At 47.2% G+C, this 17,984-nt stretch overlaps 1 protein-coding gene across 1 annotated transcript in view; it reads right to left on the bottom strand.

The window, feature by feature from the left end:
- Positions 1 to 5,557: 5,557 nt before the first annotated feature.
- LOC142289951 (glycoprotein-N-acetylgalactosamine 3-beta-galactosyltransferase 1-A-like) overlaps positions 5,558 to 17,984 on the bottom strand; it is a 52,225-nt gene continuing 39,798 nt past the window's right edge. The window contains exon 3 of the mRNA XM_075333895.1: positions 5,558 to 5,782. Coding sequence (XP_075190010.1) covers positions 5,558 to 5,782 — 225 coding nt within the window. The remainder of the gene's footprint in view (positions 5,783 to 17,984) is intronic.

Genomic DNA, 17,984 nt, shown 5'->3' with positions numbered 1-17,984 from the left:
CAGATTTCACAATACCCTGTGACGACCTGATAGGCCAGGGCGCCACACATCAGATGTTAAATTTTTGATTGTTACTTATTCCGCATATTACTGATGTCATTTCTTATGGTCTTATAAAATGGAGTCTCATATATGATTTGAACTATGCTATTATTAAACCCTTCACGACCGAGGATGTAATGGTACGTCCTAAATCATGAAGGGGTGATCACCATCAGCTGCTGCGATGAGCCGATAGTGATCCCGCACATGTCTGCTGTTCTGAACAGTTTGATGTGTATCTCGCAGGCACAGGTGGATCCGCAATCCACCCGCACCTGTTAACCGTTTAAATCGTACTGTCAAAATGTGACAGCACGATTTAAAGTGCCGCAGTGGGGAACATGCCTTTCCCCGCCACCATCGGAGACCCTGTGACATATTCACGGGGAGCTGATGGTTGCCATGGTAGCACAGGGTCATGTGATGATTCCTGTTGCTATCATGACGTAGTTCCTGTTACAGCCAGCAGAGCAGCAACTGGAACAGTAACGCAGCATTTCTGCTAATCAGAGCTGTGCAGCTCTGATCAGGAGAAATGAATCAGCGATCAGACTGGTGATCCTTATAGCCCCCTAGGGGGACTAGTAAAATAAAAAAAAGTAAAAAAAATAAAAAAGTTTTAAAAAATTTGCTCCATTGAAAATCAAAGAGTTAAAAACAAAAAAAATATACACATTTGGTATTGCCACATTCAAAAATGCCTATCTATCAAAATTTAAAATCAATTAATCTGATTGGTAAATGGCGTAGCGGCAAAAAATTCCAAACACCAAAATTGTTAAATTGTTAAAATCATCAGCTCGAGACGCAAAAAATAAGCCAAAAAATATCCCAAAAATGAGAATGCTATGAGTCGCGGAAAATGGAGCAAAAAGTGCGACTTTTTTGGATATACATCTGAATTTTTTTAACCCCTTTAGATAAAAATAAACCTATACATGTTTGATTCTACGAGCTACAAACTCGTACTTGAGGCATCACAATGACATCAGTTTTACCATGTAGTGAATAAAATACCCCCAAAACATAGTGCAATCACAATGTTTTGTAATTTTTCCACACTTGGAATTTTTTTGCCATTTTCCAGTACACTATATGGTAAAACTTATTATTTATTTAAAAGTACAACTCGTCCTGCAAAAAACAAGCCCTTATATGGCAGAAATGCGGCAACTATAGGCATAGAAGTGGTGACTAGGTATAGTAAAGTATCCATGCGCTACGCAATGAAACCACCTATATAGTGCCACCTGGTAGAAAACAACGGAGTTAGATTATTTTATCTTGAAAACGGAACGAGATACAGTAAAAAAGGGAAATACAAAGTTGTAGTGCATCATCAATTCAATACGAATCAACACCTTGCATACAGAAATGCTATGATTAGAACGTGTAAAACGGGGAATTACCCTATTATACAAATAAGTGTGCAACGTCATACCTGACGAAATGCTGTAGACTGCTAACAGGACATACTGTACAGTTGTACAGTAAATGGGATTGTTCAAAGGGTTGCCCAACAGACCTCTGTCACGCTGTTCTCTCCAGCGCAACTAATCCATGTTTCAACACATTTTGACTTCTTGGTTGTCATTATACTGTACATAACATCTGTACTTCCATTTATTTTTTTCCATATTCCTGCCATATGTAATCAAATGAATTTATCATCAGTAATGGGACTGGAAAGCCTGGACCCCGACCTACCAGCCATGGTAAAAAGGAGACTAATATAGATTATATATATAATCTATAGATTAACTGTATTGTCCAGATGATTATTTCCCTAGGTATCGCACACACCAGACATTACTATTTTACAAAAGTAAAATACTTGCAAAAATCAAGAGTACAATGAATAATATCAAAGCTATTTGGAATAATGTTCTGTATAAGTAAAGTAAAAAATAAAAATCAGAATGTTATATTTGGCAGAACATCAAAACAAAAATCAAACACGAGCCTGGTGGTGGTTGAGTTTGGACAGGCGTAAAGAATAGGACAACTCACTACTAATGAAGAAACCATGAATATTCTTAATTAGCACACCATATTATTCTCTAAAACTGGCTTGAAGTAATAACTGAATGTTAGGCTGAGTTCACATGTCCAGTAATCATCGATTTGAATGTATCCAGCAGAAAACCATTGAAACTAAAGATCTGTGAACACAACTTTTCTGTCCGTTTTGAAAAAAAATATTTTTGCAGGATCCTTTTTTTAACATGGGAGTCATTGGAAAATGGATCCATTAACGGATTACTATTTATCTTCCATTTGAAAATGATCCAGTAAGAAAAAAAAGGGATCGTTTACAAATGGAAGACAAAAGGATGGCTAAATAGCAATCCATTAATGGATCCGTTTTTCATAGACTCCCATGTTAAAAAAAATGGATCATACAAAATTCAAATTTTTCAAAATGGACAAGAAAATTGTGTATACACAATGGATTGCTGCTGGATTTGTTCTAACGGATGATTACTGAACATGTGACAGTAGCCATAGCAGGAGCAGTAATATGCAATAAACAGAGGCAGGTATTCTGATTGGCTGAGGGAAAATAACAAGTGACAGTAGTGACAACTGAACACCTTCGAATGTGTGTGACTTGACCGATCGGCTGTAGTATTCACATGACTCCTAGGAGACATACCACTGAGATTGATGAAACAGCGTTGATTCAAAGATGAATATGTATTATTGTGGGCCACTTTAGCATTTCTAGACAGCTCCTGTCAAGGGAATCTGTTACCAAGTGTTTGATACCTTATCTGAGATCAGTATATTGTAGGAAAAGTGATCCTGATTCCAACGATGTATCACTTAATTTACTTAGTGCAGCAGTTGTGGCACAATCAGAGATATTAACAGAAAACAGAAAACTAACCCAGCCCATACCACATCTCTCTGTGTACATTGTCTATAGATGGTGAGCTACTTATCACAGGAGGGTTTGTGGTCGGTATAGCAATCTTGTGGGCTGTAAACATGGCAGTGATAATCTCCTGGTGATAAAATCTTCATTATGTGGAAACAATAGCACATAGTCTAATAACTAACATTCCTGAATTCAGTGTTTTATCCCCTACCTCATGATGTTTTCCGATTACATAGCAAACATCTGCTGACAGATTCCCTTTAATGTAGTTCTAGTAAGAAAAAAAGCAATATGGAAGACTGAAATCACTGACATCATTGGGTTAAGGTAAGCAGGTGGGGGATATTTTTCCTCACAGGTAATGTGTAGTGATGGGCGAATAGTATCTATTCTTGTTCTGATTATTCGATTAAAGAAACCCAAAATAGTATTCCAGTAATCATCACAAATAACAAACCTAATGCAAGTCAATGGGGAAACAGAGTGTTTTTCTTGCCATGACGAATACTTGAATAGCACTCGGTATTCAGTAAGCATTATCCGAACACGAATAATAATAAGACGATAGCAGAAAACTACCTTATTTCCCTGACTATAAGACGCACTTTTTTCCCTCCAAAACTGGGGTTAAAATGGGGCTGCGTCTTACAAAACGGATATGGCTTAACACAACAGTGGTGGAGCAGAGTAATAGGAGGCAGCATCACAGGACATGCTTGGGAGTGTCGCGGCGTGTGCCACTGATCTGTGGGCAGGTGGGTGTGTCACAGAACGGGGTGTCTCGGTGGTGGGTGCATTGAGCTGACTGCGGGCTCCATTGAATCGGCCGCAGTTGACGTTGTGAACTTGAAGGAAATGGCCGCGGAGGCGGCACGTGTGCAGATTGATACAATGGACTTCAACAAAATGGCCGTGGAGCTCTATCTGTGCATGCGCCGTCTCTGCGGCCATTTTTTGGAGGTTCATCAACCTCGGGTGATTCAATAGAGCTCACAATCAGCTCCCACTGCCAAGACTCCCCGTCCTTTGACACCCCCCCAGTCTGCCCGCCTGCAGATCAATGGCACCTGCCGCGACACCCCCGAGCATGTACTGTGACCCTGCCTCCTGTGACCCCGCTTCACCACCATCGCCCTGTGTCTTGCTAAATTCTCCTAAAAAGGGCTGAAAGCCCGTACTTACGAAACGCTCACTGATATCCTAATCAGGCACAAATACTAAGATTCTTTATAGCAAGATATTATTTATTTTAATAGCACATGAATAATCAATGGTACATAGGCATTAGCACTACTTTATAGTCATAGAATCTTATACAATAACAGAAATATGCATCAACATTACCGTATGTTGTAGCATTCCTTCCTCATCGGAGGGACTTGATTAGTGAGAAGGAAGATAACCCGGCCTCTGCATCACAGGCGCTGTGCGTCCACTTGAGCGTCCTGGAAATGTCCCTGTCCCACTGAGCGAGCCCTGTATTTTTATACCAAACTTTGTACATTGTGGTAGTTGTGTGCACTGAGTATTGCAATTGGTGACCAGCATGTGATTGCTGAGTCATGGTCATGTAACCTGACCCCACACTGCCGTGGGCACCAGTAGCTTCCTACACATGTTACAAGCTAACCACTGGTTTCCTGCATATGTTGCAATGAGCCGTGAATTTTACATCGCTAGTTTCCTACACATGTTGCCAATCAACCACTGGTTTCCTGCATATGCTGAATTGTAAGAGTTCCTTCCTCATAATAGTGGTTTGTTCAAGACCTAACAACACGTACTCTTCATCATGGTGAAATCGGGTAAACCAGAGGACACCTCTCTGATACTGATTATGGATGGATCAATAAGACCTGTGATCACTATCTTTTGATTAGGATTCCTATCTAATCACACTCATTCCTCAGTCATATCACATTGGTATCACACCCTGATAAGCCATATCCAGTGAATTCAATGGAGCTCGCAGTCAGATCAATGGCACCCGCTGACGAGACATCCTGTCCTGTGACCCTCCATCCTGTGACCTTCCTGAATCGCTCCACTGCAGTGTCACCACTGCAGCACACCAGGAGATCAGTGGCGCCTAACACCGTCACACCCATGCAGCCCGCCAGCAGATCAATGGCACCGCAGCATCCTTTGAGCCCGCAGCATCGCCTTCCCTGCCTCCTGTGACTTTCCTGAGCCGCTCCACAACCTCCGCTCTCCCCTGGTAAGCAATAGGATTAAGACACATTGGGATTACAAAACGGACCCTCATTTTAACATTAAAATTAAATTATTAAATAAATGAAAAATTATTTTTTCCTATTTTCCTCCTCTAAATTTGAGATACGTCTTATAATCAGGTAAAATGAAAAATGCGGTATTTGTCAATATTGCATTTAATTTAGAGATCATAAACCATGTAGGAACATCTGGGTGGGGGCAAAAACATAATCACAGTGATGTATAATATAAATATAAGTTCCATTAGAGTCCTCACAGCTTTGCAAACGGTTGCTGCATAAACAACAGAAGAAGGCATCGGATGTGGAAAAGCAACAACCTCTCTGAGCAAAAATCAGTTTGGTTGCTCTGTGTAAGTGCTCCATATTTTGCATGTCCTAATTTTTACACATGTTGTCTTCAATTTCCTGGAACTGTGGTCCGTGGTGGTGCTGAAGAAATATTTGTTGTTTCAGTGGCATTTGCACTGGAATCTTGTATTCTGAATTGTTCCGATAATGGTGGCTGGAAACGGAACTGATATCCATATGGCCTTAGATGGTAGGTGAAATACTCCAAAGTGTACATAAGCTCTGCATCAACATAGTGATAAGATATGGCCAGGTCTGAACAGCACTGAGGACCCTGTAAGGAAAAAGATGGAAAGTTATCGGGAATTAAAATAAGAAATGAAAAAATGTCTTAGAAAAACGTCCAAACATTTGAAGAATATATTTGACACAGACACATTCAGCAATGGCCCTGCATATGTGATTCTATGGATATGACAGAGAGAGCCCATTTTAACAACATGTTTTTAGGTCCAATATTCTGTGGCAAACATTGGAGATCTAATTTAAGAAACAGCTGTAAATTCCCTGCACAAACATAAAGGGAAACAAATTAAGTCACAACCACTTCAGGGAGCTTATTTTCTTAGGGCGGCGTTACACGGTACGATTTATCATGCGATCGCACCAGCCCCCGTCGTTTGTGCGTCACGGGCAATTTGTTGCCCGTGGCGCACATAGTCGTTAACCCCCGTCACACGTACTTACCTCCCTAACGACCTCGCTGTGGGTGGTGAACATCCTCTTCCTGAAGGGGGAGGGACGTTCGGCGTCACAGCGACATCACACAGCCAATAGAAGCGGAGGGGCGGAGATGAGCAGGACGTAACATCCCGGCTACCTCCTTTCTTCCGCATTGCCGGCGGCCGCAGGTAAGCTGTGTTTGTCGTTCCCAAGGTGTCACACGGAGCGACGTGTGCTGCCTCGGGAACAATGACCAACCAGCGCGCAGAAGGAGGAATGATTTTATGAAAATGAGCGACGTGTCAATGAGCAACGATAAGGTGAGTATTTTTGCTCGTTAACAGTCGCTCATAACTGTCACACGCTACGATATGTCAAACGATGTGTGTAACTAACGACGTGACCCCGATGACATATCGCCCGATATATCGTAGCGTGTGACGCCGCCCTAAGTCTGAGTTCACATTTCCTGTAGTCATCCATTAGCACTGATCCATGAGAGATCCCTTGGCAAAAAGTTCTGGAAACACTTTTTTTTGCCATTTGTTAACTAACTGATGTCCGCCGCATCTGTTTTTAAACATTGGAGTCTATGGAGGACGAATCTGTTAAGCGATTGCTCTTTAGCCATCCATTGTATTTGCATTTGTCATTATTGTTTTCTTACAGGGTCCATTTGTGCCGCCCAGGCACAGACCGGGGTGCTCGGATCCGGGGTGTTCGTGGCTTGAGGGGTCTGAACCCGGGCTTGGCACTCACTCCGAAGTTCGTGACGCCACCTGCGGGTTGCGGTAATGGGAGAACCGCCGCTGCTGGAAGGAGTACCCAGGCATATGGTGGGGAGCAGCAAGGTGTCAGTACCTCCACAGGTAGGGAAGGTCCTGGCCTCTGGCGTTTTTGGTGAGATATTTGGACACGCAGGGTGCAGGGGAACAGAGTATTCACTATGGGTAGTCATGGTGCAGGATGAGGATTATAAAGCAGACACTCACACTGAAGATAAACCAAAGACTCTGTGCATCACAGTAACTATGGGGGAGCCCGTCCAGGTGTCCGCTCCCACCGGTGTCACTTGGTATTCTGGATCCGCCTCTGCGGACAAGTTAGTTCTCTGTTGTGGCCCCTTGGCATGAAGCTGTTGGGGCCCCGCTTACTATATTTGTAGTCTAGCTGTGCTCTTGATGGCTGGCACTTGGGATTTTAGTGGGCCGCGTTACTGGAAAGCCCTATTCCCCGCGGTGTACTGTCGCCTTCAACCTCTGAGCTCCAAGGGAAGTTCATAAAGAGACTCTCCCTCCCAGGTTAATTATCAGGATGGTTAAACCTGCTTCTGACCTAGGGTCCTGTACCACGTCATGCTCGGTACCGGTCAGTTCTTTTGGGTTTCTGATGCCGACAGTCCTCCTAGACTATGTCCGTCACACCCTGCCAATGTCATTGCCACCGGTCCCCGACTCCTCTTGTCCCAGACCACCGTTTGTGACCCAATCTCGGTCTAGCTCCTCGGGAGCTACTACTCCAGCTCCTCACTCCTTCATGGCTCTCACTACTCTCTTGCTTCCTCCCTCCCACCAGTGTGCCTGAACCCTAGGTGGGTGGTCTTATTCCGCTTAACCAACCCACTAGTGTGTCTGACAGGTCATGATGTGAATTGTGACTGGGGTTTGTGCTGATGGTAGTGACACCGATTTCTTAGGAACCAGGAAATAGGGGGAAATAGGCCCTGCACCCTTGGTAAGGATTGCAGTACCCTGTGGCACCCTGATATATCATGCTAATGAATCCGCAGCGTCACAGGATGATCTCACTCACCTCTCTGCTACCATCGCGTCCGACGGGGGATTTTGGCTCAGTGCGCATGACCCCAGAGTTTGGGTCATGCTCACTACTTCAGTATGAAGCCATGACGCGTACACCCGACGTCATAGTGCGCATGACCGAAACTCCGGGGTCATGCGCACTGAGCCAAAATCCCCCGTTGGAGACATGAGTGAGATCATCCTGTGATTCTGCCCATTCATTAGCATGATAGTACACCCACAGGGGTATACTAACATGCTAATGGAGCCGACTGGTCTGGGAACTAACACCCAGGTGACTAGGTCCCTCGCTCATTAGCATACAGTAAAAGATCTTTAGAAATACTTTTTCTAAAGATCTCTTTATCTATGCTAGTGTATACAGGGACGGTTAGGCAGGGAATAGCATATTGCACCTGACCGGTTCCCTTTAACAGATTCGTCCTCCATAGACTCCCATGTTAAATAAACAGATCCGGCAGAAATCAATACCCCAACAAATCTCTGCAGGATCCGTTCTAATGGATGATTACAGTAAAAAGCAAAATATCCAGCTGGTCACAGGCAGTAAAATTGAAAAAACTTTATTTCTTACTTTAAAAATCCTTGGCATATGTTTGGCAGATACAGGCAGCTACAAAACAAGTAGTAGCAGACATCCTCCAATGCGTTGCGACATGTTACATTGTCATAAGGTCTTATTCATTCATGATTACAGGACATGTGAACTCAGCCTTATTCTGTTTTATTCCATGTGTAAAGGAAACATGTCAACAGGAAATTAGCTATTATTTAAATAAGTTCTTTATCTTAAATGTACTTTTTAAAAAATTGGCAATGGATTTTTTTATTAAAAATATAGAAATCTTTCAATTTTCACAATGGCGACTGGGGCTGTTTTAACCCCTTTACCACCCAAAACTGTAGATGACCACACTTTTGCGCTTGCCTAAAAAGACGGATAAAAAGATGAACACTGCTGCCAACAGGCCAGACGGGAGTTCAAAGTGACGCACTGTGTTTTATTTAAGTGAATTCTCCATTTGGAATTTTGTCTGAATCACGAGTCTCAGAGATTTACATGTGTTCCCTGCCCATCAGTGCTTAGCATAGAGTACAAGATAAATATGAGGTAATGCGATCTTTGGGAGGCAGAATGAACAAATCAACAGCAGTTGAACAATTGGCTTTATTTTTATGCTGTTCCCCTTGCAGTATAAGTGATAGGGCTTTATTCCTCATGTCGGTACAAGTGCAGCAATACCAGGTTTCTATAGTTTTCTTTTTATTATTTTGGCTACTGTAGCGCCACTGAAGCCATCAGGGCACTACAAGGTACTGCATCCTGTCAAAGATGCAGGACCTACCCCCAGGGACCTGGAAGACCAGTGCTGGTAACAGCAAAACACATTATAATCCCTATTTTTCCCCATCCCCAAGGACTGGTGACAGACTAGGGTTGAACTCAATGGATGGCCACCCAGGTGTGGAGCTGATCCAGTCCACTAGACGACAACGAGGTGGGAGGGGACAGACAGTCAGACAGTTAGTAAGTGAAAGTGAGAGAAGACAGACATAACCGCATTGACAAGAGAGTGTAACTGTGACCTGAGGGCCCAGGCGTGTGGTTGCCAGTGGAGTACGGTGGAGTACTCCCGGAACCATAGCACCGACGACGTACAGAGCCCTAGGTCAGGCAAACGCTCCAGGCAGACATGATAAAATCTTCACAGTGAGGGGACCATCCAGGACCTCACTGACCTTAGAAATCCGAGGGCACCAGCAGTAACGGGAGAACCAGGGAACGGAACACTAACCCTACAGGGTTAACACTGCCTGCTGTACGTACCAGAGACTGAGAGACCACCAGGAGGAGACCCCCAGACGCTCCAAGCCAAGGGGACCCACCAACTTGAGAAAGGTGCAGGGGAAATAAGCCACCAGGTCACCAAACCGGCACTGGGACTAAGGGGACCAGTGGTCAGGACCAGCCTTTCTCCGGGTACCAGCCATCCAACTGCTGTGAGAAGAGAGAACCAGTTACACTGCAATCCCTTGTGTGGCCTACCTTCTTTCCGCACCTAACTCTATCACCTACACCCTGGGGCCCCGGCCCTAATTACGGAGGTCCCAACATCCAGGCTGCCGTCAACATCAGCCCCAGCAGAGAGACTGTACAGCGGCGGTTCTATCTCCCTAACTGCAACCCGCAAGTGGCATCACGGCATAAACTTCATTAAATATTCTCCTGTAGATAACCCCTTTTAAAGCGGGGGTAATTTCTTTTCACATTCCACGGGTGGCGTTACGTACATAACCCCACCTTTTAATTGTGGAACCAGGGATCACAGACCGGGTCACGACACCGTGATCCCCTTTCCAGAAGCGACCCCTTGGCCCGCTTCTGGGTATCCCCCTGGCGACACAGAGACATAGTCAGTATCAACAAGTAAACAATTACATCCAAGTACTTTACATTTTCTCTTATTGATTAGACAGCTCTTCACTGCAGACTCCCATCATCTCTGGTCTTCTGCAGCACAAACCGACACAGTTCTCTTTAAAAAAAAAAAAGTGTTATTAAAATGCCCTCTGCATAAAAATATTTCACGCTGCCTCTTTCCATAGTCATACTGTGCCCCTTTTTCACACTATGTCCTCATGCTGCCCACTATATCATCCTACTTACATATATATTAGTATCCACAACAGCCCCAATATACACTAGGATCTCCGTCACAGCCCTCCATGCAGTACGATGTCCACCTCAACCCCCCATTATATAGTTTGATGGTCCCCACAGCATGCCATATAGTATTATGACCCCTCAGTCATGGATACAGTATAATGGCACCACAGCCCTTTAGATACAGTATAATGCCCCTCTCACAGTATGATATTCACCACAGCCCTGAATATACAGTATAATATCCACAATAGCCCCTAATATACACTATGATGTCAATCACAACCCCTCATGCAGTATGATGTCCACCTCGGCCCCTCATTATGTAGTATCAAAGCTAGTGATGAGCGAGTACTAAAAAGCTCGGGTGCTCGAAGCTCGGGCCGAGCCTCCCAAGATACTCGTGTACTCGGCCCGAGCAACGAGCCCAATGTTATCCTATGGGAGACCCGAGTATTTTTGTGAAATGACCCCCCGGCAGCATGGAGAAACCCTAAAAATGTCACAAAAGTCTCAGAAGAGTGCTCAAATGACATGGCAACAGCATGGGGAAGACCCCTTGAAGCATTTATCACTGAAAAGTCACAGCTGTGAACAATTTTGTCCGCGTTTTACGCCATTTTTACGGACTCACCAGAAAACCTTCCAAAATGACCCCAAAATGATTTTTCATGGCGGAAATGTTAAGGGCACATACCCAATAGTGAGATAGAGCTGATGTATGTTACTTTTTGAGATTAATACATGAAAGATTTTACGTGAAAACATTGTGTGGCACTCCGATGTCCCTGAGAAGAGACGTACATGAAGGCCTCTTGAGTCTAATGTGCCCATTTTGAGGAAGTGAGTCTTTGTAGTATTTTCCTTTGCCAGGGCAGTCCAAAATTGTGAGGTTCACCAATGCCCCTGCATACAGACGTGCATGAGGGCCTGTAAACCTGAAGTGCCCATTGTAAGGAAGTGGGTCTATTGTAGTATAGCCCTTAGGCAGGGCAGCCAAAAATTGGGAGGCTCCACGTTGTCCCTGGATAGAGACGTGCATGAGGGCCTGTAAACCTGAAGTGCCCATTGGAAGTAAGTGGGTGTATTATAGTATAGCCCTTAGGCAGGGCAGCCAAAAATTGGGAGGCTCCACGTTGTCCCTGGATAGAGACGTGCATGAGGGCCTGTAAACCTGAAGTGCCCATTGTCAGGAAGTGGGTGTATTATAGTATAGCCCTTAGGCAGGGCAGCCAAAAATTGGGAGGCTCCACATTGTCCCTGGATAGAGACGTGCATGATGGCCTGTAAACCTGAAGTGCCCATTGTAAGGAAGTGGGTCTATTGTAGTATAGCCCTTAGGCAGGGCAGCCAAAAATTGGGAGGCTCCACGTTGTCCCTGGATAGAGACGTGCATGAGGGCCTGTAAACCTGAAGTGCCCATTGGAAGTAAGTGGGTCTATTGTAGTATAGCCCTTAGGCAGGGCAGCCAAAAATTGGGAGGCTCCACGTTGTCCCTGGATAGAGACCTGTTAGGTTCTTAGTGCCTCCGTGCTTGCATTTAAAAACCGCACGTGTGTGCCTGTTGGTGGCAGCTTTCCGCTGCATTTGTGTGAGTTTTGCAAAAACTTGGATATAACGCACAAGTCTAGTGAATACACATCAGCACAGCATTGCAAAATGCGCAAGGGCGTTGTCAACGAACAAGGAAGTGGACGTGATGGTGGTGCAGGCAGAGACCGAGGTTGTGTGCAAGCTCTAATTTCGCCACAACAAAGGGCCACATCTAGTCGCTCGCACATCCTGTCCCAAATTCTTGGGGACCGCAGCAGTACACCGCTCTTGAACCAAGACCAGTGTCAACAGGTTGTTAGTTGGATAGCGGATAATGCTTCCAGTCAGATTGGCACCACCACAAACACTCTGTCTTCCACACGGTCAAGTGTCAGTAGCCGTGATACTGCACCGCACATTTCAGAACCTGATCCTCCTTCCTACCACCAGGCCGAGTACACGTCCACGGACATTACTGATCCCACACTTGGACACTCGGAAGAGCTGTTCGTTCACGTTTCCATTCACAAATTCTGGCCTCTCGCCAGCTCCTGTTGAAGTGGGCCATGACGAGATTGTATGTACAGATGCCCAAATATTTGAGCAGCCACGTTCTCACGAAGTTGGCAACGTGTCTCAACAAGGGGTGGACGATGATGAGACACAATTGTCAGGAAGTCAGGAGGAGGAGCAGGGTGCGGAAGAGGAAGACGACGTGGTGGATGATCCAGTAACTGACCCAACCTGGCAGGAGGATATGCAGAGCGAGGACAGCAGTGCACAGGGGGAGGGAGGCGTAGCATCCCAACAGGCAGTAAGAAGCAGGGTGGTGGCCCCAGGCAGACGTCAGGCAACTGTTCCCCGGAACAACACGACACAAGGTGCCTGTACAAATGTTAGGTCTTCCCGAGTCTGGCTGTAATACTATTGTATGTATTGAGGATTTCGATTGCGTTAGGGCAATGACAACCAGAGACGAGTTCTTGGTGCAAGACGTTTATAATATGCAACCAGCAAATATGTACATAAACGGAACAAAAACACAGTAGAACATAAATACAGGAAATACCTTCCAGGGACGGAGCGAAAGGGAATTCCCGGGACCGCGGACTGGACTCCCCCAGGGAGACCACCAAGAGCGAACCCCTATACAGGGACTGTCTGGCAATCACCCCAGAAGCCCTAAATGCGCAGCAGCCGGGACACAAAAGGGCAATAGGTAAGTCCAAAAATGTCCGTACATGATGTGAGTCCAGAGTGGTATTAAACGGAAGGAACCGGGCAGAAGTGCCGACCAAAGACGGCAAACGGAGTCCGGGCACAGCTAGATGATACCAGATGAAGTCCAGAGTCGGTGTCGGTTGTTTTCCAAGAGGATCCGAATAACAATCAGGAACCAAAAGCAGCAGGGCAGGAGCACACAGGAAGCAGTATACTCAGGCACTGGACTAAGCTTTAGGGGCGGCTTCTAAACAGATGGACAGGAAGTAGGGCAACAGAACAGAAAACTCCATGTTAACAAAGGGCAAGCTCTTTCAAAAGAAAACTGGAAAACCCAGAACTCTGACACTGGCAGTTTTTTAAGTTGGCTCCAGATGATTCTAAAAAGGCCATTTGCAACACCTGCCATGCCAGCATCAGCAAGGGTACCAAAACTAGCAGCCTGACCACCACCAGCATGATCAGGCACATGTCAGCCAAGCACCCGACTTTGTGGGAAGTACAACAGAGTCGAGGAGCAGTGCTTGCTGATGTCACTGCTACGTCTTCGCTGGTTGTGCATGCGAGCCAATCCCCTGTCCATGCTGCCTGCGAACAAGCCTCCTCCACTCCTGCACCTGCAGTTGCCTACGCAGAAAGAACACCATCATCAAGCACGTCCTTGTCCCAGCGCAGCGTTCAGTTATCCATTCAGCAAACCTTTGAACGCAGGCGCAAATACACTGCCAACACCCCACATGCCACAGTTCTAAATGCTAACATTTCGCGACTGCTTGCGCTGGAAATGTTGCCTTTTAGGCTGGTTGAGACAGAAGCATTCCGCGACCTGATGGTGGCAGCTGTCCCACGTTACTCGGTCCACAGCCGCCACTATTTCTCCCGGTGTGCCGTCCCCGCATTGCATAACCACGTGTCACAAAACATCACACGTGCCCTGAACAACGCTGTTTCAGCCAAAGTCCACCTAACCACAGACACGTGGACAAGTGCATGTGGGCAAGGCCGCTACATCTCGTTGACGTCACACTGGGTTAATATTGTGCAAGCTGGGACCCAGTCTGAGCGAGGGACGGAACACGTCCTTCACACACCAAGTTTTGCAGGCCCTACCTCAGTCAGGGTTTCACACACACTCTACAGCTCCGGAATGTCATGCTCCTCAGCCTCCTCCTCCTCCTGCGCATCCTGATCCACTTTACCCTCCACACCAGTCCCAAGCTGGAAGTGTCGCGGGCGGAGGAGGGGACGGTGCGCTCTCCCACTGCTCGGGTCCGGCTGACGCTGCTCTACGGCTGCTGCTGCTCGTTGGCTCGAGCGATGGCCGGATCCCGGGGACTCGAGCGGCGCTACTCGCCCGTGAGTGAAAAGGGGTGGTTTGGGTTTTGGGGATATTGTCCGTGACGCCACCCACGGTTGTGGTGATTGTGTGGACACCACCGCTGCTCTGGACGGGGATCCCGGGAGCCTGTGACAGGGAGCAGCTTTGTTGTTATTTCTCCCCTCCGTGGGTAGGGGGGTTGGTTGTCCCGGGGCCTGGTGATGGGGTAGAGATGGATGACAGGCGGGTTGCGGGGCCTGATGAGGTGCAGGGTCGCAGGGGCAGCGCTGTGCCGCACGGCACGGAGGTACTCACTCAGCCCAATGATGATGACACAGTTCACGGTAAAACAAGTGGCTGGATGGACGGGTCACTCGGACGGCTGCGGTTGTTCCTCCCTGCAGGTTAGTGATGACTGTCTCTCCCTGCACCTAAGTTAAGTGTTGGTAGTGATGGTTTCCCAACGGTAACCCGCTCAGCGACCTGGATATGGGCCGGAGGAGCCCCTTTTGCCCACAGGCGCTGGCCCTGGGAGACGGTTGCCCTTGGCGGTGGCGGTGTCTCCCCTTCACGGTTGTACGGTTGCCTTCTATCTGGACTTGGCTGTTTGGAAACCCTGAGGTCCCCTTCACTAACGGATTTGGCAAATTCACGGCGACACCAAGCCTTGCCGGGATCCGAAAGTCCTCTGCCAATGGTGCTGGCTTCTCTTTGTATACCGGTCCGGTACGGCCGGGTCACCACCCGTCCACGGTCCTTACGGCAGACTCCAATCGGCCTCCACTGCAGACGGTCACCACATCCTGCCAACCTTGCTGTCCTGTCCGGGCCACACACCCGGACCAACTTCAGGCTCTTTGCTGTCACTTTTCTCCTCTCTACTACTTTCCTCCTTCCACTTCCTTAGCTTAACTCTCACTGCCTGTGTTTTCCCTCCTCCTCGGTGGGTGGAGACCAACCGCCTGGCTCCACACCCTGGTGTGGACAACAGCCCCTGGGGAAGGCAACAAGGATTTTGTGTTTTGACTATGATATGCCTGCAGGGAGTGTGGGGTGTTTAAGTGTTGTGCTCTGTGGCCCCTGGCTTGTCCAGGGCGACACAGAAGCACTGCAGCACTGCCTCGGCGAAGCGGCAACAGGCAGTGCTGAAGCTAATCTGCATAGGTGACAAACCCCACAATGCAGAAGAGGTGTGGACAGCTCTGAAACAGCAGGCAGATCACTGGCTCACAACTCTGAACCTAAAGCCAGGAAAGGTCGTGTGTGACAATGGCCGGAACCTGGTGGCGGCTTTGAGGCGAGGCCAGCTGACACATGTTCCATGCGTGGCCCATGTGCTCAACCTCGTGGTTCAGCGGTTTCTAAAGTCATACTCAGAGCTGTCTGATCTGCTGGTAAAAGTTCGCCACCTGTCTGCACATTTTCGAAAGTCACCTACTGCTTCAGCCGGCCTTGCCGGCTTAAGACGCCGTTTGCATCTTCCGGCACACAGACTGGTGTGTGATGTCCCCACGCGTTGGAATTCAACTCTGCACAAGTTGGTCAGGATATGTGAGCAGAAGAGGGCAGTTGTTGAGTACCTGCATCACCTAAGCCGTCGGGAAATGGGTCAAACTCCACACATAACACCTGAGGAGTGGAGATGGATGTCCGACCTATGCACCATCCGCCAAAACTTTGAGGACTCCACCAAGATGGTGAGCGGCGATGACGACATTATTAGCGTCACCATACCGCTTCTCTGCCTTCTAAAATGGTCTCTGCTCAAAAAACAACCATGATGCATTGCAGGCGGAGCGCGATGAGTTTGAGCAAGAAACAGTAGTGGGTGTGGGTGATGATAACACACAGCCCAGCCTCGTCTCATCACAACGTGCAGTGGAGGACTATGACGAGGAGGAGGATGAAGACATGGAGCAACTCTCTGGCCAAATTGAGGATATGACATGCAGTCATATCCTCGGTTCAGCGTGGCTGGCCAGAGGACAGGGTAGATGATGAGGAGGAGGAGGAGGAGGACAGCATGTTCAGTCATCGTGTTGGTCAGGATACTGAAGTGATGGCTGTTAAGAGTCTGGCACACATGGCTGACTTTATGGTAAGCTGCCTGTCTCGTGACCCTCGCGTTAAGAACATCTTGGCCGACAATCATTACTGGTTGGTAACACTGTTAGACCCACGCTAAAAGGAGAACTTTATGTCTCTTATTCCCGAGGCGGAGAGGTCAGGCAAAATGCAGCAGTTCCAGAAGGCCATAGTCACGGAAGTAGGCAAAGCATTCCCCTCACAAAACGCTAGCGGCATAGGTCAGGAATCAGTGGACAACCAAGGCGTACAGCCGAGAGGGGCACAAGTCCAATCCGCCAGAGGTAGGGGAACAGTCTTTAAGATGTGGGACAGTTTTCTCAGCCCCTCACATACCACAGCCCCTGAGGTGAGGGGTAGTGCCACAAGAAATCCTAAGTTTGGCCAGATGCTCAAGGAGTACCTTGCAGATCAAACAACTGTACTCCGACATTCCTCTGTGCCTTACAATTAATGTGTATCCAAGCTGGACACGTGGCATGAATTGGCTCTCTACGCCTTGGAAGTCCTGGCCTGCCCTGCCGCTAGCGTTTTGTCAGAGCGTGTTTTTAGTGCCGCAGGTGGAATCATTACAGATAAACGCACCCGCCTGTCAACTGTAAATGCTGACAGGCTGACTCTGATCAAGATGAACAAGGGTTGGATTTGGCCAGACTTCACCACACACACCAACAGCAAATGACAGCGGAATTTAAAGTTTGTAACGGGAATTTGCCATGTACCTCCACTCACCCATGGTAACACACTTCTGGACTTTGGCTAATCGCTGGACTGCTCCTCCTTCTCCTCATGCGCCATCATGGTGACCGTTACAATAGTTAAGCCGTTGTTTCAGGTATACCCCCAGTGGTAAATTTTTTCGCCCATTCTTTCTGAATGGGCATTACAACGACAGGAGACCCGCTCCTTTGCAATGGGAACAATGTTTTGAGGCCCTCATGCACATCTCTATCCAGGGACAATGTGGAGCCTCCAAATTTTTGGCTGCCCTGCCTAAGGGCTATACTACAATAGACCCACTTCCTTACAATGGGCACTTCATGTTTACAGGCCATCATGCACGTCTCTATCCAGGGACAATATGGAGCCTGACGCTGCCACCGACTGCCACACACGTGCTGTTTTTAAATGCAAGCACAGACGCAATAAGAACCTAACTGGTTTTTAGGAG

This window comes from Anomaloglossus baeobatrachus, chromosome 2 (genome assembly GCF_048569485.1).
Source record: "Anomaloglossus baeobatrachus isolate aAnoBae1 chromosome 2, aAnoBae1.hap1, whole genome shotgun sequence".
NCBI classification, from domain to species: Eukaryota; Metazoa; Chordata; class Amphibia; order Anura; family Aromobatidae; genus Anomaloglossus; species Anomaloglossus baeobatrachus.
The sequence above is the reverse complement of the archived record's forward strand: the minus strand, read 5'-3'. Positions and strand labels throughout refer to the sequence as shown.